Source organism: Electrophorus electricus, chromosome 2 (assembly GCF_013358815.1).
Source record: "Electrophorus electricus isolate fEleEle1 chromosome 2, fEleEle1.pri, whole genome shotgun sequence".
Lineage (NCBI taxonomy): Eukaryota > Metazoa > Chordata > Actinopteri > Gymnotiformes > Gymnotidae > Electrophorus > Electrophorus electricus.
Genome location: NC_049536.1, coordinates 516,331 through 541,019, shown reverse-complemented (window position 1 = coordinate 541,019; position 24,689 = coordinate 516,331). Strand labels below are relative to the sequence as shown.

Genomic DNA, 24,689 nt, shown 5'->3' with positions numbered 1-24,689 from the left:
AGTGCTCAGGGCAGTGAGAGAAGCGAAGCGGTGCTACGGGAAGAAACTAGAGTCACAGTTCCAGCGGAGTGGCTCTGGATCCCTGTGGTGGGGACTATGGATGATCATGGACTACAGGAGCCCACCCTCCGGACTGATGAGCATGGATGAGTCTCTGGCGAATGAGCTAAATACATTCTTCACTCGCTTTGAAGCTACATCTAGCAGCGCTAATGCTAACAGCACTAGCACTAACAACGCTAATGGTGCAATCAGCGCAGCCAACGACACATGCGCAGAGCCCACCATAGACCAGCACCCTCTCATTATCACGGAGAGTGACATGAGGAGAGTGTTCAAAAGAGTACCAGGAAGGCGGGGGGACCGGATGGCACCTGCGGTAGAGTCCTCAAAGCCTGCGCAGACCAGCTAGCCCCAGTATTCACCGAAATTTTCAATCTCTCCCTGATGCTCGATATCATCCCATCCAGCTTCAAGTGATCCACCATCATCCTTGTCCCGAAGAAACCTCAACCCTCCGGCCTCAACGACTACCATGCTGTTGCCCTCATATCGGTTGTGATGAAGTGCTTTGAAAAGCTAGTCAGAGACTTCATCACCTCTTCACTGCCAGCCTCCATGGACCCACTGCAGTTTGCATACCGCCACAACCGCTCCACTGATGACGCAATTGCACATCTGCTTCACACCACACTGACTCACCTGGACAAAGGGAGGGTTAATTATGTTAAAATGCTGTTTGTTGACTATAGTTCAGCATTTAATACTATCATACCCTCCAGACTCACTGCTAAGTTGGAGGATCTACGACTGCATCCATCCCTGGGTGACTGGATCTCCAACTTCCTAACACACAGACCACAATCAGCACGGGTGGGCAACTGTGTCTCATCCACCCTCACCTTCAGCATTGGAGCTCCTCAGGATTGTGTACTAAGCCCCCTGCTCTACTCACTGTGCACCTACGACTGCGTGGCCACTTCCAGCTCTACCACTATTGTCAAGTTCGCTGACAATACCGTCGTCATGGGCCTGATCTTGGACAACGACGAGAGGGCCTACCTGGAGGAGATTAAACACCTGGGGAACTGGTGCCAGGAAAATATTCTCCTCCTGAATGTCAGCAAGACAAAGAAGCTGATTGTCTACTGCAGCAAGAAGCAGGAGTGGCACTACCAACCTGTGAGGATCAAGAGAACCACAGTGGAGTGAGTAGACAGTTTCACGTACCTTAGAGTTCACATCTCACAGGACCTGTCCTGGTCCCACCACACCATCTCCCTGGCAAAGAAGGCTCATCAGCATCTTTACCATCTCAGATGCCTAAGAGACTTCAGACTGCCCTCCAAGGTGCTGCGGAACTTCTACACCTGCACTATCGAGAGCATCCTAACGGGGAACATCACAGTCTGGTTTGGGAACAGCACCACGCAGGACAGACAAGCACTCCAGAGGGTGGTGCATTCAGTAGAGCACATCACTCATATGGAACTTCCTGACCTGCAGACCATCTTTTACAAGCGGTGCCAGACAAAGGCCAGGAGGATTGTGAAGGACCCCACCCATCCCAACAATAGGCCCTTCTCTCTGTTGAGGAGAGAGAAGTGCTTTCGCTCCCTGAAGACCAACACAGAGAGACTGAAGAGGAGCTTCTTCCCACAGGCCATTCGGGCCCTGAATCAGGGCAACTGATGAACTGTGGGGACCACTCTGTGCACTGCCTATGATGTCAATAACATCATAAAGGACTGCAATAACTGTAAATTGTAAACTGTAAATTGTAAATTGCAACTGGACACATAAAGGTGAGGAATATGGTGCTCCAGTGCATGAGCCAAAGCTCAGGTATTTCTCCATGACATCATCCATGTTGCCAGGGCTCTGATGCTTGTTAATTGAGGGCTCGTTAACTTCACATGAGGCATCCATAACTTGTACTTTTAAATTCTCATAAACTCTAACACTGTCTAAGGTCTGGATTTAATAACTTTATTTGTATTTTTTATAAGATTTTCATAGCTATGTCACTTCACAGAAGGAATGTACAAAATGACAAGTTCCTGTTTCTGTGGTTTCCCTGTCATGTCTGTTTTCCTTTATACCCCTGTACCGTTCCTTGGTTTTTCACCACCCCTCATCTGCTCCATGATTCCAGTCCATGTTTTGGTTCTCCCTGTTCCTATGTTCACCTGAGCCTGTTTTGTGCCTGATTATTTGGTTATTTGGTTATTTTAGCCCTAGGTTTTGTCTTCTATTTTGTTTCTTATTTTGCTAAGTCTGGTTTGTCCATCGTCTGAGTATTATGTCTGCCTTTGATGACGTTGCCCTTGCCTCATCGTTCGCCTCATTAATGTGTTACCTCACCTCTGTGTTTTCTCCTTTGCCTCTTTTGATTTTGCCCTCTGTGATTGTATTTCCCTCACTTAATAAACCGCCTTCCTCTATATGCATTCTGCCTCTCGCCTGTTCCTAAGGGAAATCATTACTAAAATAACAATTAGCTAGAATTCTATTAGCAGAATTATGACTATACTGAAAGAAATGCATGCTTTCATTAATGACTGAAAAGAGAATTTCAGTGATTACCAGAATGGAGACAGGACATTAGGACAGCATGGAGCAGGGTTTCTGCATCTCATATTCAGCAAGGGGCAGAAATGTGCAGTTATGTGGAGGTGAAAAAAGCACTCTAGACAGTGGCTATAACATGGGCTTCGAAGAGTCACATTATACCTGGTACATTCAATACCTGGTACATTCAATACAGACAGACTACAACCAACCACAGAAGTTGTGACAGTCACCCAATCTAAACTAAGAAGAAAATGGTATACATGTGGAAGATTTAAAAATTACATATATGTACTTTATTGTTACACTAATATGAGCATTGTGATATCAAATGTTTCCAAAGATGTATGTTAGAGTGTACATATCTCAGCAAATGGCTTTTTAATGTTTGGCTTAACCAAATTCATGTTTTAATTTTTCAGATTATGAGACATAGTAGAGAGGACTTCAAGAAAGTGATTGCATACATTGGAATAATAAGTGGGTGCAATCCTCTGGCTCAGAGCTTGTATCAACTCATATGTAAAACTGAATATTACAAGAATCCAGAAGGTAATGCAGTCATTTAAAATTTCTCTAAGAGTAAAAGAATTTGTTCAAGAAATGAAAAAGATATAAATGTGATTCAGATGTAGAGACTTGAGTTATAGAGTTCAAGTTCAAGTTCGGTTTATTTGTCACATACATAGTCATACTCTGAGTGCTCTGTCCAAACTGAGGAAAAAAAACAGGGGTGTATAGGGAAATATATACCTATATATATACAAAATATATTAACAATGTATGTACAATATATGTATATGTTTATATACACAATGTACAATGTATATATGGATATGTATAAATGTATGTACACAATGTGCAGTTCCAGCTTACAATTGATTATTTAAATGGTGATGGTGGTCCCCACAGTTTATCAGTTTCCCTGATTCAAGGCCTGAATGGCCTGTGGGAAGAAGCTCCTCTTCAGTCTCTCTGTCTTGGTCAGCAGGGAGCGAAAACGTTTCCCTGACCTCAACAGAGAGAAGAGCCTATTGTTGGGATGGGTGGGGTCCTTCACAATCCTCCTGGCCTTGGTCTGGCTCTGCAGACCAAGTTCAGGAAGTTCCGTATGAGTGATGTGCTCTGCTGAACGCACCACCCTTTGGAGTGCTTGTATGTCCTGCTTGGTGCTGTTCCAAAACCAGACTGTAATGTTCCCCATGAGGATGCTCTCAATAGTGCAGGTATAGAAGTTCCGCAGTACCTTGGAGGGCAGTCTGAAGTGTCTTAGGCATCTGAGGTGGTAAAGACGCTGATGAGCCTTCTTTGCCAGGGAGTTGGTGTGGCGGGACCAGGACAGGTCCTGCGAGATGTGAACACCAAGGTACCTGAAACTATCTACTCTCTCCACCGTTTATCCACTGATCCTCACAGGTTGGTAGTGCCACTCCTGCTTCTTGCTGTAATCCATGATCAGCTGCTTTGTCTTGCTGACGTTTAGAAGGAGAATTTGTCTTGGTGAGTGCACACGTATGATGTAACCTACTAAAACCAACTGGACAGCACATATACCACAACAGTATTTAACTATAACAGAAAGAAGAAAAAAATAAATAAAACAGAATAAAGAATAAGAAATAATGAAATAATAAAAATAAAATTTACAAAAACTAAGGATATCTGTACATGTGAGATATGTATATTAACATAGAGTAGAATAATGCAGAGTAGATGTTAGATGTTTGATACAGATTATAGGTTAAGTGTCAGGGAACGCTCACCTCCCCGAGGCACGTGGTTGGCAAACCACTTGCAGTGGGAGGACTTTCATCTGTGGCCACGCCTGCACACACCTGTACTTCATTTTTTCTGTCTGTATTTGAACTCACGTCAGGGTGTGCAGTGTTGTTAGTCATTGTCGATGTAACGTGTTAATGTAGCGTATTAATGTTAAATGCTAGTGTCGTTATTACATGTATTCCCGGTTATCGTGTCTGTTTATTGTTAACCGTTTCATGTTCCGATTCTGTAATACGTGTGAGTGCCGTTGTGTTTAGTTGTTTACATTAAATGTTCGTCCCTGTCGAGGAAGTCTGTGCATCCTGCTCCATGCCCTTGGGCACTCGGACCGACACACATTACATTAAGATACACATCAGCCACCTCTCAGTGTGTGATTCACGTGTTCATGTGTCACTCAGGTCTTAGCCATCTATTCGCCATGGGTGATGAATTTGTGTGTCAATCTGTGTGAAACACTAATAAACAATCATGAAATCACTAAAGCTTTACCCTTCATGTAGGAAACATTTTCTTCCTCCTTCTTTAGACCCCAGAACAATATTTATTGTGGTCTAAAAGGATTTAAGGAGGATCACAGATGGTGCCTACAGCATGTGCCTCATCTACAAAGGAATCCACCATGGGGAACTTGAAACACTTGACCCTCATTTGATGTTTGTGGGTAGCATAGGCAGTAAAAGACGAGCAAATAAAAGTCAACTTGGTACCATTTTATTTTTCGTAATTAATTGTCACACTTTGTTTATTGTTTGTAAAATGTTGCAAGGCAGGCAGAACCTTTCTAACCCTCAGGAGCATTTGTACCTTTAGAACGAAAGCTTGGAGCATGAAAATTATGCTCGAATATCCCTGAAAGCACAGTCAACAGGCCAACGTTTCTCTGAACCTGTAAAAGTACAGGAGTGCCTAAAATATTTGACAGGGAATATGTTCTAGAAAAAATAAAGGGTAAGAATTTTCTTCACTTTTCATAACTGTTTTATGACCAGAATTTAGAATTATTTAAAGCAGACTGTTTAATAACTATAATTCCTTAAGATGGTGAAAAAATCCCAAATTGCGCCATGGAGAACCTTAAAGAGACATCAATTCAAAGAGAAACTGATGTTGAGAGAATTTTGCTCAGTGTCCCACCATTCATGGATACTTTCCCACTCTGGATTTCATATGCTCCTACACAACCTGCTTCCAAGTATGTCATTCTCACTTGTAGTAATGACACATTATGAAATTAACCAAAATTAATATCATTTGCTGAGGTCATTGAATTGGCCAGTCAACCTTTCCCCATGATTGCACACAATAAGTATATTTTGCAAAGAACATTTATAAGATGTATTGGTTCAGTTTTATAAAATGTTATATTCATGCAAATCATTATAAATTATGTTCTTTAGTTTTGAAATCAGTACAGAGAAAACATGCCCAGATGAATCAGGACCGTGCAAAGTATGAGCACCTCAGAATAACTCCACCATTACAGCTGAAGTCTCTGGGAGTTGAAGGACCACACTTGGTGTTTATCAGTGAAGGTAATGCATCCACTGGTTTTCCTTTGATGTTTGCTAATATATATTTGAGATTGGTCATTTATGTATTATTTACACACAGGATCAAACAGAAGTAAAGTCAGTCAATGGAAACAGCAATTGTTTTTTAGGTCAAGTAGTAATCATAGTGTAATTGGGAAAATTCTTATTGCGGTATACAAGAGGTTAAGAATGTGTATTAAAGACAATTCCAAAACTGCAACTGCAATTCCAGTCCAAGGTCAATTAGATGGAAGATAGAGAACAAAAATATGGGCAGAGTGCAACAAAAATATTTGAGACTAGTGAGTGAACAAGCTAAGACGCATACAAACAATAACCACTTAATGAAGGCAGGAAAACATGAGGTATAAATACATAAGATTAATAGGTTCAGATAATGAAGGATGTGGAGAACAGAGCACAAGACAGGGCAGAGACAAAATGTAAGAACAGCAAAAGCACATGACGCTATTGCCATTGGAACCACAATGGGGAGAGGCAACTGTGACAGTTTACAAAGATTAGTACACTTACGGCATTTACCTGACAGTTTTATCTGAAGTGACTTACAATTATGATTCAGTACAACTTGAGCAATTGAGGGTTAAGGGCCTTGCTCAGGTGCCTAGCAGTGGCAATTTGGCAGTGGTAGGGCTTGAGCCAGCAACTTTCCAATTACAAGTCAAATATCTTAATCACTGAGCAACCACTACCTACTGAATCTTAATAGTGTTGTAAACAGTACTACTGAAAAATGTCAGACTTCATCCTTTGAACATGGTATGTGCTGGGCAGAAACATAGTTTAAAAATATGATTAAAAAATGTGACAAACATTTCAGTTGTAGATCTTCATCACCTAATTTACATGCTGATGCAGGTCCTCATATAGATGCTTATTAGATGTTTATTTAGAATCACTGGCCACTTAATTAAGAACAGTATACTGGGTAGGATCCACATATGCTCTCAGAACAACCTCAGTTTTTCATGGCTTCTACAAGGTGTTGGAGTTATTGAACATTTGACTCTACAATGGCTTTGAGTTTATAAAGGGTTAAGGTTAATGTGCTAAGGATGTGTTCAAATCTTGCATCTGATCAGTGAATATCTACATGACGCATCATGGAAGAGTAGGTGGACCTGTAGTTCATGTATAGACACAGCAAATAGATTATTTGCTCAAATTCAACACCCCCAGGGAATGTTTTTGGCTACCTCATCTGTGTGTAAGTAAATGCAAACGCAAACTGTAAAAGCTGATGACTGTCTGTAAAGCATCCTAGAGTCTGAGAAAGGTGCTATATAAATATAATTAATAATAATACTGTAATGTTGAGCGGTAAGGAGGCGAATGCATGTGTGGAGAAGAGCAAGATTTATTATGGGCAAATCCAAAATCAGAGTCGTTGTAGCAGTCCAGGGTCATAGAGCCAACACAGAGATCATGAAAATACATGACAAAACAAAAACACACAAAGCCAAACAAGAGAATCAGGCTATAAAAAAGACTGTGGAAAACCTGGGGCTAAGAAACACGAAAGCTAGAATCCATGGAGTACAAACTTACAGGTATACAGAGACAGGCTTTCAAAAACAGACATTAAACTAATCAAACACAATGAACCAATCAGGCACATAAACACAAATGAACTTAACATTCAAATAAACATGCAATGAACAGCAAACACACAGGCCTCAAGAGAGGGTTTAAATATATGAACTTAACAAGATTAGAAACAAGGGGCAGGTGTGGAAAATCAAAAGAGGGCAGAGAAAATGAAACTACAGAATGGAACTAAAATACACAAGACAGAGAAAACATGGAAGCTGGGAGGGACTAATCGTGACAAATACCTTCATGGATCTTGGCACTGAGGCCACTGCACATTATAACACTTGGTTATAAACTAGGCCAAAATGCAGAAGCAATGTATAAAAACTAAATATACCCTTACTGCTTCCATAGGAATTTTGAGTAAGTAGCAGCAAGGTACTTGAGCAAGTAGCAGCAAATACCCTTGATTAACTGATCATCAGCAAGCACCTCTATAAAAGCAGAAGTGAACAAGTGTGGCTTGTTTGGAAAGGTTGCCAGGAAAAAGCCTATTCTGTCTAAGAACATGGAAGCATGGCTTAAGCTGCATCAAAACAAACCACAAGACCTCTGAAACAATGTCCTTTGGACAGATGAGACCAAAGTAGAGATGTTTGGCCATAATTCACGGCACCATGTTTGGGTAAAAACAAACACAGAATATCGGCACAAACACCTCATACCAACTGCCAAGCACAGTGGTGAAGGGGTGATGATGGTGACTTATTTTGCAACCACAGCACCTGGGCATCTTCCCGTCACTGAGTCCACCATGAACTCCTGTGTATAACAATGTATTGTAAAGTTAAATCTGAGGCCATCTATCCAACAGCTAAAGCTTGGACAAAACTGGGTCATGCAACAGGACAATGATCCCAGTCACACCAGCAAATCTACAACAGAATGGTGAAAAAAAAGAATCAAGGTGTTACAATGGCCCATTCAAAATCCAGACCTCAACCCAACTGAACCGCTCTGATGGGACCTTAAGATAAATGTGAATAAACAAATGATCACCAACCTCAGTGAACTGAAGCAACACTAAAGAAGAGTGGGCCAATACTCCTCCAGAACAATGTGAGACACTAATAAAGTTATAGAGACTTATTGCTACTAAAGGTGGTGCAGGGCTAGCACAGTAGTAAAGGTTTTGGCCTACTAATTAGAAAGTTGCTAGTTCAAGTCCCATCATTGCCAAGTTAGCACTGTTGGGCCCCTGAGCATGGCCTACAATGTCAGTTGTTCAAATAGTAGTTAGTCACAATTATAAGTTGCTTTAGATAAATGCTGTAAATGTTCTACAAGTTATTGATTCATGGGATGAACTTAGATTTTCACACACGGCTTCTCCATTTTTGCTCCATTTTTGCTTAAAATTAAAATGGTTGTAATTTTAAGACCTGCTAAGGGCCGTCTTTTGTATTATGTCCTGATAGGTAAAACAAAATTCATAGAGGGTGTTCTATATTTTTCATATGACTGTAAATGTAACTAATAATAAATACAGTACTTCTGTTGAGCAGTTCTTACCTACCTATAGTCTGATTTGGGCCATTCTTCAAAAAGAATCTCCAGCCGTTCGATTGAAGCTTTCAGAATTCTAGTTCACACTCATTAGGGATCAGTGTTTGCACCACAGGGTAAACCTAGTTCTTTAAATTGGCCTTGCTTTCCTCAGCTGTTAAACAACTATGCCAAATAATTATAATTACACCTATGTCTAATGCTGTGTGGTAAGGAGGCAGACGCATGTGCGGAGTAGAGCAAGATTTATTATGTGCAAATCTGAAAACAGAGTTGTTATCATAGAGCACAGGGATACATGAGTGAACAAAACAAAAACCACATGAAGGCAAATGGGAAAGCAGGCTATACTTAGGCTAGGGAAAACTCAGGGCTAGGAAACACGGAGTAAAAACCAAAACTACCATATGTATAAAAATGCAAACATTCAGTGAGCTAAACACATACACAAATCATTCAATAATTCATACAAAGACCAGCGAAAACACCGGGAACAAGATATGATTTAAATACACAAACTTAACGAGGGACAGGTGTGGAAAATCAAACAAAGGGGTGGAGAAAATTAAACTAAGGCATGGAACCAGGAAAACAGAAGACGGGGAAATTGACAACAGGGATGCCAGGAGGGTGGCCATTCGTGACAGAACCCCCCCTAATGCGCATAAAACCGTGGCACGCAAAACAAAACAGGACAAGTACAAGGCACTGACAGAAACAGAATGAACAAGACAAGGAGCCGGGACAGGAACCAGACTAGACACAGGAACAGACAGGCAAGAATCGGGGTTAAAACACGGGACACGATGAGGAGCAGGTACACGAACAGAGGACCTACAGGAGCAGACACAGGGTCAGACACAGAAACCGGGGGAAAGGAACGGCCAGAACAGTACAAGAACCAGAACCAAACGTAGGAACAGAGGCAGGAGGTCAGCAGGAAACAAAGGGTTACACGAGGCAGAGCCAGGGCCAAAGGGCAGAGCCAGGAAAGACGAGACAGAGCAGGAAGCAGATGGGAAAACACCTGGAGTTAACAAAGAAGGCACAGGTCCAGGGGTAGGACTACAGACAGGCACAGGAGACGGGGCAGGACTGCGGTCAGGGAATGCAACCAGACCAGGGGTATGTATGGGTTGCATGGCTAAGCCATGCACAGGCAGTGGAGTAGGGACAGATTGTGGGACAGGAGTCAGATGGGGAAAAGGAGTGGGACTGGAGACCTCGATGGAATTGGAGATGGGCATAGAGACAGGCGGAGAGAGGAGAGCAGAACAACTGGTGTCAGGCACAGCTACAGGCCCCGGGGCAGGGGTAGAGGACATGATGTGAATGATGACAGAGACGGACACAGGAACAAAATACACCACAAGTATGGGTGCAGGTACTGGGACGGACAAGGGAATAGTAATACCACAAGGCAGAGTAACAGGACGGACAATCCTCACACAAACAGGGATAGACACTTGAACAGCGACAAGGACAAAACCAGGAGCAGGCAACACAGGAACTGGAGACACAGAAGCAGACAAGGGGGCAGTAATGGGGGCTGGCACAGCAGCCACAAGGGGCAGAGGAGGTACAGGAAGGGCAAATGGTGTGGACACAGGAAATGCAGGGGTCTGGGAGGCTGACGGGGAGGTCTTAAGGGTCACAGGGGAGTCTGGAGGAGCAACCATGGTGACAGGCCTTGCACATGGAGCTGGGACTTGGAGCGGCCTCCTCCATTCTAGGAACAGCCGGGTCCGGTGATGCAATGTTCAGCGGCGGCGGGCCCGAGGGCATGGCTGCAGCATTCAGCAGCGAGTCCAGGAGGTCCAAAGACGGGGTTGTGCTGCTCAGCAGAGCTGCAGGGTCTGGAGGTGTGGCCACAGTGGTCAGCGGTGCTGCAGGGAGATCCAGGAGTGCGCTTACAGGTACAGACCTGACACAGGGAACAAGAACAGATTGAGAGGCCTCTTGGGTGGCCACCACTAGGCCAGGAACAGGCTCAGGAGGGGTGGGGTCTCTCGCACCGGGGGGCTGGATCAGGCCAGGCGGCAGGGTCATCACTCTCCCCGGGGACCGGAGCTGGCCGGGTGGCGCCATGATCTCTCGCGCTGGGGACCGGAGCTGGTCGGGCAGTGGCGTCATCTCTCGCACTGGGGACCAGAACTGGTTGGACGGTGGTGTCATCTCTCCTGCCGGGGACCGGAGCTGGCCAGGCTGCGTCCTCCACACTGAAGACAGGGATGGGTGGTGTCTTCCATGCCAGGAACAGAGTCTAACTGGGCTTCCAGCAGTGCAGCAACAGTGGCCCACAGCTGGTCCCAGAGTGCTGAGGGAGTGGCTGAGGCGCTCAGCAGTGGGTGAGGGAGGTTCGGAGGCGCAACTACAGCACTCAGCTCAGGAGCAGGACAGGCGGCGTCTCTCACGAAGGGAACAGGAACTGGTTCAGGATGGGTGGTGTCTCACACTGGGAACAGGAATGGAACTGGCGGCATCCACTATGCCGGGAACAGGAACGGAACTGGCAGCCTCCACTATGACGGGAGCAGAAACAGAACTGGCTGCATCCACTATGCCGGAACAGGAACCAGATCAGGACGGGCGACATCCACTATGCCGGTACAGGAATGGAACTGGGTGCATACACTATGCCAGGAACAGGATCAGGAGAGACGGCGTCTCTCACGCCGGGAACAGGATCAGGACGGACGGCGTCTCTCAAAAAACATTCAAAAGGAAGAAGCTGAAGTATACAGACTTGGTGGCTGAGGTGAGAGAACGTGGGTGGCAGACACATATAAGACCAGTAGAGATGGTTGTTAGACCAGTAGAGATGGTTGTTAGACCAGTAGAGATGGGCGTTACACCAGTAGAGATGGGTGTTACACCAGTAGAGATGGGTGATAGACCTGTAGAGATAGGTGTTAGCAGTGTCTGTAGTGAATGACAGGTGTCCCTGCCTATCTGAGCTGTAGACTGTGTTGTGTCTCCTAGGTGATGCCCCGCCCACCCTTAAGGTCCTGCCCCCCTCCAGTGTACAGCTGCAGCAGGAGAAGGTCACACTCGTGTGTCTGGCCAACAAGGGTTTCACCTCAGACTGGAAGCTGAGCTGGAAGGTGGCTGGTAGCAGCTGGAGCTCGGGGGTGAGCCAGAGCTCCGGGCTTCTGCAGAAGGACGGCCTCTACAGCTGGAGCAGCACCCTGACCCTCCAGAAGGAGGAGTGGCTAAAGAAGACAGTGACCTGTGAGGCCACTAAGGACTCCCAGTCTCCTGTCAGAGAGACATTGAGTAGAGGGCAGTGTCCTGAGGAGTGAACTCCCACAATCTTCTGCTTTAGTCTACACACTCTCTTCTGTTTCACTGGGACTTTACAACATAGATTTGGACTTCACTCATAAAATGGTCTTCTGCTTTGTCATTTCAATAAAATCCCTAAAATCTAACATTACTCTCTTTACATTTATTCTTTCAACGTGAAATTCTAGTTTGAAATATGAGCAGTTTTTACATTAAAATGAGAAAAAGATTTACAAAAAGACAGTACAAATACTATGAATTAATTGAATTAAAAGAAAACAATTTCACAAAAACACATTTAACATGCTACCTTATATCTGTGTGTTGATTTTTAACATCAATAAAATAATTTAGCACACATCAACTACCAGAACAGGTTATAAAGCAAAAAGCATGACACACAACTGTAACATAAACATTTAGTCATTCTAAGAGATTTTCCACTCCAGCTGAAATGTAATGAGCAAAACATCTGAAAGTTTAATGTGAAGGAGTGAAAAAAGTCCATCCCATCTGAGAAATATGCGAGACCAGTGTGAGCATTAAGAGAAAGTGAGAAAGCACACTTGGTGTGTTCCTACTGTCTCCAGACCCTCTGTAGCTGAGTCCCATAATGCTAGTATGAGGCAGGATGGCTCTCCATGCTGATGTTGAATCTAAAGTGATAGGGCTCTAATCTCACTCTGGGGACACTGGACATCTGGACACAGTGCTGCTCTATTCTGGGAGCTGCTCTACCCTGTCCATGTAAATCTGACTCACACACACAGTACAGACTGGGCCAGCTGAGCTACACTTTCATTTGTTCTTCTAGTTCAGGTCTGTTGATGGGTCTCTTCTTTCCTGATGGGTCTCCGTATGTTTACTGAGACATTTCCTACTGCAGTACTCTGAATGTGAGGTTATATTTTGTTATAGTGTGCAGGCTGTATGTAGTAGAGGTTAAATGAGGTGATCTACTAGTTTAACTTTGGGAAACACTGGGTGAGGAATAAACACCCCTGAACAGTAAAGTTACATGATTCATTTTGACTGTGAAGTGTTTGTTCATTGATTATGTAGTTTATGTGTATGTGTGTGTTCTGTCTCTTGTTCAACATTAAATTCGGTCCCAGTGCTATGGTCACCACTTCTCTATCCAGGTTTGTCCAGCCATCTGCACATATTCTCTTGACTTACGCATAGAGAACAAGCCCAAAATCAAGACACGAGAGACCGTTGTAGTCAGAGTAGTTCTAACTCCAGCGTGTGAATGGATGTAAAAGCTGTGTGTGTTAACTGTAAAGCAACCCTGGGTTCCTTGAAAGGTGCTTTATAACTAAAAAAGCAAGATATTTGTAGCTAAGAGAAAAAGGGAATTGGTTTATGGAAGGGAGACTGTGTGTGTGTGTGTGTGTGTGTGTGTGTGTGTGTGTGTGTGTGTGTGTGTGTGTGTGTGTGTGTGTGTGTGTGTGTGTGTGTGTGTGTGTGTGTATGAAGGTCAGAAAGTTGATAAGAAGAGTTGGTTGGGAGCAGTTGTAGGTTAACCAACTAATTCTGGTGATCATGAGGACTGCATGAGGATAGAAGAGGTATTAGATCATAAGATGGACAGTCCATGTCTAAAGTACATGAGCTTCTTCATACTAGACTAATATAAGTGATTTTGTTCTAACAACAACTTGATTCTTACACACCCTCTCTGGGTCTGCTAGGAACATTAGACTTTAGACTTTAGAATACTGGACTAGCTGGATGATGTTTTATATTAGTGTTCACTGAGTAATGATGATGGTATTAGTGTTAGATATTGATGGAAATGTCATGAGATGTGAGTCTGTGTAAATGGCTGTTATTGTGTCAGTGAAACCCTGGCCGACAGACGTATATTGGGAACAGGCAGGGGTAAACTGGAGACAGGCAGGGGTAAAATGAAAGCAGGCAGGGGTGAACTGGGAATAGGCAGGGGTAAACTGTTGACAGGCAGAGGTAAACTGGAGATAGGCAGGGGTAAACTGGGTACAGGCAGGCTAAACTGGGTACAGTCAGGGTAAACTGGAGACAGGCTGGGTAATCTGTAATGGATTCTCATCAGCACAATCACTTTTTCAGAAAGGTAATAAAACTATTAGAATAAAAATATAATATTTTTCAGATGTATTTTTGACATACAAAAGTATATGTTAACCATAAACAGTAGTGAGTGAGTGTATTGTGGTTCATCTCGTCCACAGAGTGTGTCATTGTGCTGTATCACATCCTCCCCCTCCACACCTGCAGTAGGTCCCAGCTGCAGCAGTGCAGTCTCTGTGCAGTCTAACTGAGGGAGGTTTTTGTACGACTCTCTAACACTGTATGAGCACATAGCCACTATGGTAACTCTGACAGTAATAATCTCCTGCATCTTCAGTCTGGACTCCTCTGATGGTCAGAGTGAAGTCAGATCCAGATTCACTACCACTAAAACGAGCTGGAGTTCCTGACTGTAATGTGTTTACATATCTAATCAGGAGTTTAGGAGCTTCTCTGGGTTTTTGCAGGTACCAGTGTAAGCAATCATCTCCATGGTTCAAGATCAAAAAAGGTACAAGACAAGGGTGCATCCTCTCACCTTTTCTTTTCAACCGCTATGCAGAGGTGATAATGAGGAAGCTGGACTTAGATGATTGGAGCATTGGGGTGAAAGTAGGTGGATGAACCATCAGCAATCTTAGATATGCAGACGATACAACCCTGTTGGCAGAGAAGGAGAAGAACCTGAAGAAGCTGATCCTGAAGCTTAAAGAATAAAGCAAGAAGATGGGACGTCAGTTGAACATCAAGAAGACCGTGAGGAGAGATCATGACCACTGCTGACAAGGAAGTCCACATAAAGATCAATAATGAAGAAATAGAAGTGGTTGATAACTTCGTATTCCTTGGGTTCCTCATCGATCACAGTGGAGGCTCAACAGCAGAAATTAAGCGTCGATTAGTGCTGGGGCATGTGTCCATGGTGAACATAGACCAAATCTGGAAATGGAAGGACCATCAGGCAAAGGCTGATTACAGCCATCATGTTTCCAATCGTGACATATGGCTGCGAGACATGCACACTGACAAAAGCAGACAGAAGAAAAATCTACACCTTTGAGCTGTGGTGCTCCTACGAATCCCTAGAGTTACCAATAAAGATGTTCGGGAATATGTTAACCTAGGGGATTCCCGGGAAGGTAAGATCTGACCGATTTTGGACATGTGATGAGAGTAAATTTACTGGAAAAGGAAATTCTACTCAGAATGGTCAGTGATAGAAGGAAACAGAGAAGACCAAGAACCCGTTGGCTGGATACCATCAAGCAGGACATGGGAATGAACATCAAGCAACTGAAAGAAGCCATGAAGAACAGTGAACCCTGGAGGGGACTGGCCTACTGAGTATCCAAGAGTCGGACATGACTAAATGGATAATCCAAAATTGTTTGTATATATTTTTCATTTCTGATCTACAGTACTTTGCACTGTGAGAACAAATGTTAAAATACAGTAAACCCTCTGAAGAACACTATGGCTTTTGTGATTTGTTTCTTTACCATAAATTCTTTTACATTTGTCATGGAACGCTCCCCTTCCCACTGGTCACATGGTATGGCCCACTGCGTGCAGTCTCATTTGTAATCACTCCTATGTTGTATAACACACACCTGCACCTGGTTTATTCTCGTTATGTGCGTATGTATTTAAAGTCCTGTTGGTGTGTGCATCATTGTTGGTCATTGTTTATGTTCACATTGTTCATTTTAGCCATTGTCGTATTCATGTTCACTGTTTATGTTGCATGTGAGTACTGGTGTCTCTGTCGTGTGTTAATAAATGTCTGTCCCAGTTGAGGGAGTCTGTAGGTCCTGCTCCTTGCCTTGCGGCACTCTGGCCGTTACAACATTATACAGTAAATATTGTTATTCTGGGTTTCTGATACAGGAAATCATCCATTTACAGTATAAATTTAGCACACTCAGTCATGACATCTATTGTGAGAGGTAAGACAACAGATCAAAAGTTTCTTTAGCTGGCTTGAAATGTTTGTGGAGGTAAAATAAAGGAAAGCCAAACACTTAGTATATGTATTTACAGTGTTACTGTCACGGACTGCTCCTCCCGCATAGGTCACGGCCAGCATGTGCAGGGGAAGCCACATGTACTGTGTTTGTTGGTGTTGCAACCACTCCCTCCCCTGAGATTGCACCCACGCGCAGGTTTTAATGTTAATGTCTTGTGTCTATTTAAACCCGTCAGTGTGTGCTCTCTTTGTTGGTCATTGTCACTACATCTGTGTCAATCCTGATTATTATAGCCGTAACGTTGTTTTGTGTAATTGTATATTAATGTATCCTTGTTCTATGTTTAACGTTAAGTGTACAGTCATGTTTTCCGTCAGTGTTATGTGTATCACCCTTGTTATACTTGTTTAATGTCATTAAGGGAGTCTGTGCATTCTGCCCCACGCCCTGCGGCAGTTGGGCCAGCAGAAATGTTACAGTTACAAGTTGTTTGTGCTTTGAATTTCATTGTGCACTAAATGACACAGCAGTCTTGTGGGAGAAAGCATATATTATAGTAATCCTTTCTCACAGTGGCTCCCTAGTGAAGCTCTGCGTTGTGTTTGTTATAATAAACCATAAGGAATAAGGAAACCAGGGAATGCAAAACTGTGGTGTATCAACTGTGGCGCTGTTTTATTGGCAAGCTTCTGTCTCTCTCTCTCACCCCATAACAGGAAGCAGTTTCTCTATTCAATAAATTAAACAGTACTGAATTTACGGAAGCAATGTCACAGCAAAGAACATGAGAAACAGTGCATTCGCTATACCAATATAGATATACTATACCAATGCTAAGCCTAACCAAATAATACCAAAGCTAACCCTAACTATGGCAGCATGAGTCACTTTAGGATGAAATTTGAAGTGTTTTGGTGGTTGAAGTGGATTTTGCACCAAAGGTTTACTGATGTGCTGAGGTGCGTGTTTCAAATGCACTGTGTGAACAGTTTTGAAGAGGACATGGTATCGAGACAAGTGTGAAAACAATTATAAAAAACAGATCTAAATAAATATTCTGCATAATATACAGTTACAAAGTCAATAATATAAACATTTAAAATTATGATGTAAATTGTTTATGGATTTTATCAATTCTACATTGCACTTAATATCAAATAATTAATTCTAATTCTATTCTAATTATGATGAAAACAACACAAATTCTAATATGATTGGTATGTGCAGGATGGTGATCTGTGTGTGCGAGGCTGGCTGGATGCCACAAGGAGTGTGACAGTACCCCCCCCAATGGGTCTGACTAAGACCGGGAGAAGGAGTGACCCAGATGATGAGGGGCGAAGTGCTTGCGTGGACCAGATGTTTGAAATGTTTCTCTGTAGTAGAATCACTTTGCAAATTTTACATCCAGTGAGAACTTGGATAGGAGAGACTGATATGAGCTGAGGCCTGAATCTAGGTAAGGTTTCCTCCACCGCAGTCCTTAGTTCTCTCTTGTGGCAACGCAGTGTTTCCATTACTCAGGGGGCAGGTGGGGCAGATCTTACAGGTCTGTAGGAGAGAGAGCACAGAAGACTGATTGACAAGGAGAGTATAGAAAGGAAAGTATTAGTAACTGTATCCAAGTAGAGAGAATCAGGTTGATAAAAGGTAGACAGCAATGGAGGAGGTGAGATTAAACAGAGAAGGAAAGTAGGGTGGATATCAGTGTGTGCATACTAGAAATCAGAACATGGGGTTCAGTATCTTTGTACACGGCCATAACAGCAAATCAGGAATATTGATACCAACAGCCCTCATGCTCATTATTAAACTCACACTGAGATTCATTCAAGATTCAAACCACCATCTCACTGGTAGCAGCATGGAGGTCTTAACCACTGACCCACTGTCACTGATGAATGCAGCTCAGAAAAGCAGAAGTCCTTTGCTGTCTCATCCCCACTGGAGGGGATAAGGCCAGTCCCATCTGGAAGATGCGGTTATGGGAGTTGGAGCTGGAGATTAAAAGGCAGGAGTGTAATTTACAGCTGCTACAGTTCCATTCCTTGCAGATTCCTTGATTAGCAGATTAAAGAGTGTGGAACATGAGAGCAGAAAGCCCGTTCCATGGCCTTAGAAGTTCATCTCTCCACATGTGGCTGCCATTTTGACCTCAGCTAGTGGGGATGTTTTGACTTCCTGGTGTCTCCACCCCCTCTGACCGTCACTCCACCGGGAAGCAGCAGCAGACCTAATTTCACTATCAGCCGCCACATTACCTTGGTGCCTGTGTTTAGGGAAAATGAGGTAGATGCTTATTTTCCAGTATTTGTACACATAGGCTTCGCTTCTCGGCCTTTTGGCTAAGATCAAGTGTAGTATCTGTTCTTATTGGACAGATTACGAAATTGATTGCCTCTGAGGTTTTTTGACGTTACGCTCTCCTCTACGGGGGTGTATCGGCGAGTACTGAAGCAGAGGGTGGAATTACAGCGCCACCCTGTGGGTCGATATTTTGCGGTTGAACCTCTGTGGGATGGTAACAGGAAACTGATTACCACCCACATGTTCAACCCGCATGTACTCACAGATCAAATCCGCAGGTTCCTCCAGGGATATGGTGAGGTGCATCCAGGGGAACGTTATGTCCGGGATGAGCTGGGTATTTGGAATGGGCGCCGCCAATTTATGGTGACTTTTAAAGAGGACGGGGAGGGGGGGTTGCTGCACCCCCCTACCCTCTTCGTCCTAGGCAGTAACCGAAGGTACTTGTTTTACAGGGATCAGCCGGCCTTCTGCCGGAGCTGCCGGCACCACGGACACAAGATAGAGGACTGCCCGGAGCTGAAATGTTTGAACTGTTTAGACCCGGGTCATATGGCTCGAGACTGCAGGGGCCCACGGAGGTGCAGGGTTTGCCGGGGAGAAGGACATTTGGCCCGTTCCTATCCCAGGCAAGGGAGGACGTATGCGGCGACGGTGGTTGGGAGCAGGAAGGGAGAGCCGGCATCCCCCCCCGAGAGAGTCCCTGCGGAGGTTTTGGAGCCGGAGAAGGGAGATGAAGGCCAGAAAGTGGTGGTGGAAGAGGTCCAGGCTATGGGGCAAGATGGAGCGTGGACCTCCAACCACACGCCTCCCCCCCTGAGAAGCGGGTCTCCTAGTTCCGGGCAGTCCCATGACAAGGAGGTGGCCCCGGCTGGAGCACTTGCAAGCTCCAGGAAGTGGGCGAGGGCCGGCTCAAGTACCCCCGGTGAAGTTGGACCAGTGGCCAAGGAGAGGAGGGCCACCCTGACCGAGGAGGCGGCACCCAGTGCCCCCCAGGCCTCTAGTACCCCCAGGGGAGAGGTGACGCCCAGCATTCTTTGTATGGGCACTATTAGTGAGCCCTCATATACTGGAACAGGCTGTACCACTGAGGATGATGGACGTGGACATGATGATGATGTGGACATTGGCCTGAGAGGACTTATTAACCTGGGGGACGAATTGGCTGGGGGGCTATTATCTTAGAGTTTTAGTGTTTTTTTTAGTTTTTAGTGTTTTTTAAATCACATTTTTACCTGCTAAGTACGAAAGGCTGAGAAGTGATTTTTATTGAGAATGATTATTGATTTTTGTATTTTATGGATGGTTTATTTGTCTATTGCGTTTATTCATCTTATGTATTTTATTGTTGAAGTGATTATTTGAATTTTGGTGTTTTATTGTGTATTGTGATCTGGTGAATAAACAGTAAAAAAAAATAAAATTTTAAAGAAAAATTTGTACACATAGGCACAACACTGAACTGGCCATAAAGTTTAGTCAAACCTTTGAGTTCACCTGAGTAAAGACCTTACTCTTTGACAGATGGTGTGCTGCCAGCCATGGAGGGAGTCCTGAGGATCTGAAGGAACTACTCCTGCTGGAGGAATTTAAATATTGCCCTCCAAGCCAGTTGTGCATGTAAATGAACTGAAGGTTTTGATATTGACACATGTGGCTGTGTTAGCACACATGTTTGTGTTGACACACTAAACTGCCTTTAGTTCTTCTTCCTGGCCACATAAGAAATCATGTTCCCAAAAAGCCCCATCTACAGTAACACCCAGCCCTACGACAAGCCCCAATGAGCCAGAAACCATTTTATTTTACTGCCATGAATGTGGGCATTTGACTGCTGTGTGTCTACATTAACACACAAGTTAACACTGTTGCTGCTCTGAGAGAGTCCCAGTGATTGTAAGTGTCTAGTACACCTGAAATAGAGCCTCTGTTTAAGCCTTCTGATTTGTTCTGGTATTGTGTCATTCAGCACACAGCTGGTCCCTCCTCACTTCCATTTTCCATGGTTTCCATGTCTTTCCATGTATTGTTTTGGCTCCATTCCATAGTTTCATTTTCTCCATTCCTCTTTTGGTTTTTCACAGCTGTTCCTCATTTCTAGCCTTGTTAAGGTAATGTATTTGAAACGCTGTCTTGTTCCCTGTGTCTTGGCTGTTCACTGTATGTATGTATAACTGTTGTTTTGTTTATCCAAGTCTATTTATGTAATTCCTAGCCTGTATGTTTATACTAGCCTTCGTGTTTTCTAGCCTCTGTTATTGTCAGGAGTGGCTGCCATCTTGGCGTCCCTGTTGTCATGGTTTCCTTGTCGTCTGTTTTCCTGCACGTCCTGGTTTCGCTCCTTAATTTCGTTTTCGCTGCCCCTCGTCTGGTCTTTCATTCCAGCCTGTGGTTTGGCTCTCCATGTTCACCTGAGTCTGTTCTGTGCCTGATTGTCTTGGTTGTTTAAACCCTGTGTTTTGTCCTTTAGGTCGTTGGTTATTTTGGTAAGTCACGCTCATTCTGTCCTGTTTCAGTTCAGCTGTGTTGTCGTCACCCGTGCTTTTTGTTTGTCTAGTGCATGTGTTCTACCTCAGTGTCTTCCTCTTGCCCCTGTTTATTTTGCCCTTTGTAACTGTTTCCCTTGTTGCTAAACCACCCCCTGCACATGCGTTCTGCCTCTTGCCTATTCCTAAGGGAAATCATTAGTTATACCATGCTTCTCACGCTTGTCTTTGTGCTTTTGTTTATTTATCATGTATTCTTGGAGTCTGTTGGCTCCATGACCCTAGATTACTCTGACGATTATGACTCTGGATTTGTCCCTAATAAATTTGTCCCTAACATGTCTGCCTCCTTACCACTCATTGTTACAGTATTGGTGTTGGATATGGAAGGAAATGTCATGAGATGTGAGTCAGTGTGTAATGGCTGTTATTGTGTCAGTGAAACCATGGCAGACAGGTGTGTACTGGATACATACAGAGGTAATCTGGGTACAGGCAGGGGTCTATTAGAATGTATTTTCCTTTCAATCATGACTTTTTTTAGAAAGTTAATAAAAACTATTATAAAATGTATTTTTGACAGCAAAAGTACATGTTAACCATAAACAGTATTGAGTGTGCTGTAGTTCCTTTCGTCCACGGAGTGTTTCATTGTGTTATCACATCCTCCCCATCAACACCTGCAGTAGGTCCCAGCTGCAGCAGTGCAGTCTGACTGAGGGGAGGTTTTTGTACAACTTGCTAACACTGTGTGAACACCCAGCTACCCCCGAAATTATGGGCACTCTGACAGTAGTAATCTCCTGCATCTTCAGTCTGGACTCCATTGATGGTCAGAGTGCAGTCATTACCTGATCCGCTACCACTGAAACGATCTGGAATACCTGATGCTCTGTTGCTTGTGTAGTAGATCAGGAGTTTAGGAGTTTCTCCAGGTCTCTGATGATACCAGTGAAGATGAAAATTCCCTGGGTCAATACTGCATCTGATGCTGACTGTGTCTCCTGGAAGAGCTGCTTTCATTCCAGGAGTCTGAGTCACAGTCACTGGAGTTGCAGAGCAGAAGAAACTTCTGGATTCTGAAGTAAAGTATTAATAAGTTATTAAACAATGATTTTAGTAAATATTAAATCTGTAACTTAAAATAATGTTACCTTGAGTCCAGAGGGCCAGTGTGCAGATGAAGATGGGGATCAAAGTCATGGTTGCTGTGGGTGAGATTGCTGGGCCAGGCAGCTCTCAGTCATGAAGTGTTAAACCCACAGGACTATAAACACTCCCAGAGCACTGAAGCAGGTGCAGCACATGCAAAGTGACTGATCTCTATGGAAATAACTCCAATACCACCTCTCTTAGCTTACATGATAACGTGTGTGTGTGTGTGTGTGTGTATATTTAATCGTATCTGTCTGGTGTGTCTCCTCTCCAGACAGTCCCACGGTGAAGCCCTGTCCTCTCTGCAGCTGTCTGAGGGATCAGCCTTGCTGCTCTGCCTGCTGTCTGTCTACTCTCCACAGTCGGTGCTGGTGAGCTGGACAGTGGATGGCTCAGAGGTGAAGGAGGGGGTCTGACCAGTGTAGAAGAGAAGAACAGCCGTTACAGCCACAGCAGCACCCTGACCCTCAGCAAAGCACTCTGGGAAAATGGGGAGGAGTTTGGCTGTACGGTCTCCCATGACAACGACAATCATCCAATCACATTCCGAAAGAGCCACTGTGAAATCTAGCAGCTCCAAGATAGACTTTAACTAGAGCTTCTTACACAGACATCTAAAAAGGAGTTTAATTCTACATAATCTTAGATTACGTTTTCACTCTATTCAGTGTCCTGGTGATATGCCTTTGTCTTTATTGTAGTGAAATAAAGCGTAATTTTGGACATTGTCTTTTTTTTGTTATAGTCAATTACCATTGTCAGTATTATGAGAGAGTTTCATCAATTGTAGATTCAGTGCAATTTTGTTGTGGATGAGTGAGTTTGGCTGTAGTAGTTAAAAATCTAATGCTCTATTCTGGGAGAAAGAGAACCACTCAGCCCTGTTCATGTAAATCTGAGTTTTACCCACCACACACCTTCTCTCTCTGACTGGTTTACTGGTTCAGACTGGCTATTTGTGTAGTAGGTTGAGTGAGCTGGTTTCACTTCATGTTTTACTCTTTGGTCAGAATTCACTCAGTAATAAAGCACAGAAATGTTATCAATTGTAACATTATATGATTACCGTTTTTTACCATCATTTCAGACATGTCTCAATGTCAATGTTTTGAAAACACTTAACACATTCACCATATTAATAGATTATGTGAACTAAACTGTCTATACTTTTGCTTTGATACAAAAGGCCTTCAATCAGCACTTCCAAAATTCATGAATCTCTCAGTCGGTGTTCACCACCAACAAAATTCTGTACAACTACAGCAAATTTTTAGATACTCTTGTTCAAAATAGTTAACTTTCATTTCAAAAGCCAACAAAAGTCTGATCACCGAGGATGGAAATATGTTGCATTTTGAAAAATTAAAATATACACTGTAAAACAGTTTATTCTGATTTTAGCAGAAAGATAATTCCCTTTATTCAGTTTTTTGTTTGCAGCCTTGTTACTATTCTGTGAATACAAAAATGGATACTATCTATACTATTGATGCTTGCATTGAAATGGGCATGTATGTAGGGAAAAGATGTAGATGTAGTTGAAGAGATGTTTCCACTATTACTGCAGTACATGTACTGCTGGAACACCTGGCTGTCATTTCAGATAACGACCTACCAGATAACATCCAGTGTGATTTTGATGAAAATCTGTAGCCAAATGCAGTGGACAGGATGGATGGACCAGGACAACTGTAGACTTCACGTACTGAGAGGCAGACAAATATGTGTGAATTACTGTATATAGTGAAAATATTAATTTGGTATCACTATAATGTATTTGCTATTGTTTATATATATATATATATATATATTCTGACCTACAGTATTGTACTGAAAACACATGTTAAAATACAGTAAACCCCCTGAAGAATACTGTTTTTTAAATTTGTTTCTTTATCATATATTATTTTATGTTATACAGTAAATATTGTTTTGTCTGGGTTTCTGATACAGGAAAAGATTCATTTATTTACAGATTAATGTAAATTGAATACAGTCATGACATCTATTGTGAGAGGTAAGCCAACAGATCAAAAGTTTCTGTGGCTGGCTTGAAATTATTTTTGTGGAGGTAAAATAAAGGAAAGGCAAACACTTAGTATATGTATTTGCAGTGTTACAAGCTGTTTGTGTTTTGAAGTTCATTGCTCACTGAGTGACACAGCAGTCTTGTGGGAGAAAGCAAATGTTACACTAACCCTTTCTCTCTCAGCAACTCCGTAGTGGAGCTCTGCGTTATGTTTGATGGAATAAAGGAAACCAGGGAACTACTGCATTAGCTGGTGGCGCTGATTTATTGGCAAGCTTCTCTCGCTCTCTCAGTCCTTAACAGTCAGCAGTTTCTCTCTTGAAAAAATAAAAACTGCAATGAACTTACGGAAGCAATGTCACAGCAAAGAATATGCGTTCGCCACCTAGCGGCTATAACT

At 43.3% G+C, this 24,689-nt stretch overlaps 1 pseudogene and 1 gene segment (V, D, J or C); one reads left to right on the top strand and one right to left on the bottom strand.

Annotated features, from left to right (window-relative positions):
- Nucleotides 1-22,295, bottom strand: part of LOC113583843 — a 30,818-nt gene extending 8,523 nt beyond the window's left edge. Inside the window, 2 exon segments of the V gene segment in view lie at nt 21,860-22,184; nt 22,260-22,295. Of these exon segments, the coding sequence occupies nt 21,860-22,128 (269 nt within the window).
- On the top strand, nt 18,638-18,737 carry LOC113583858 (annotated as a pseudogene).
- Nucleotides 22,296-24,689: the final 2,394 nt, after the last annotated feature.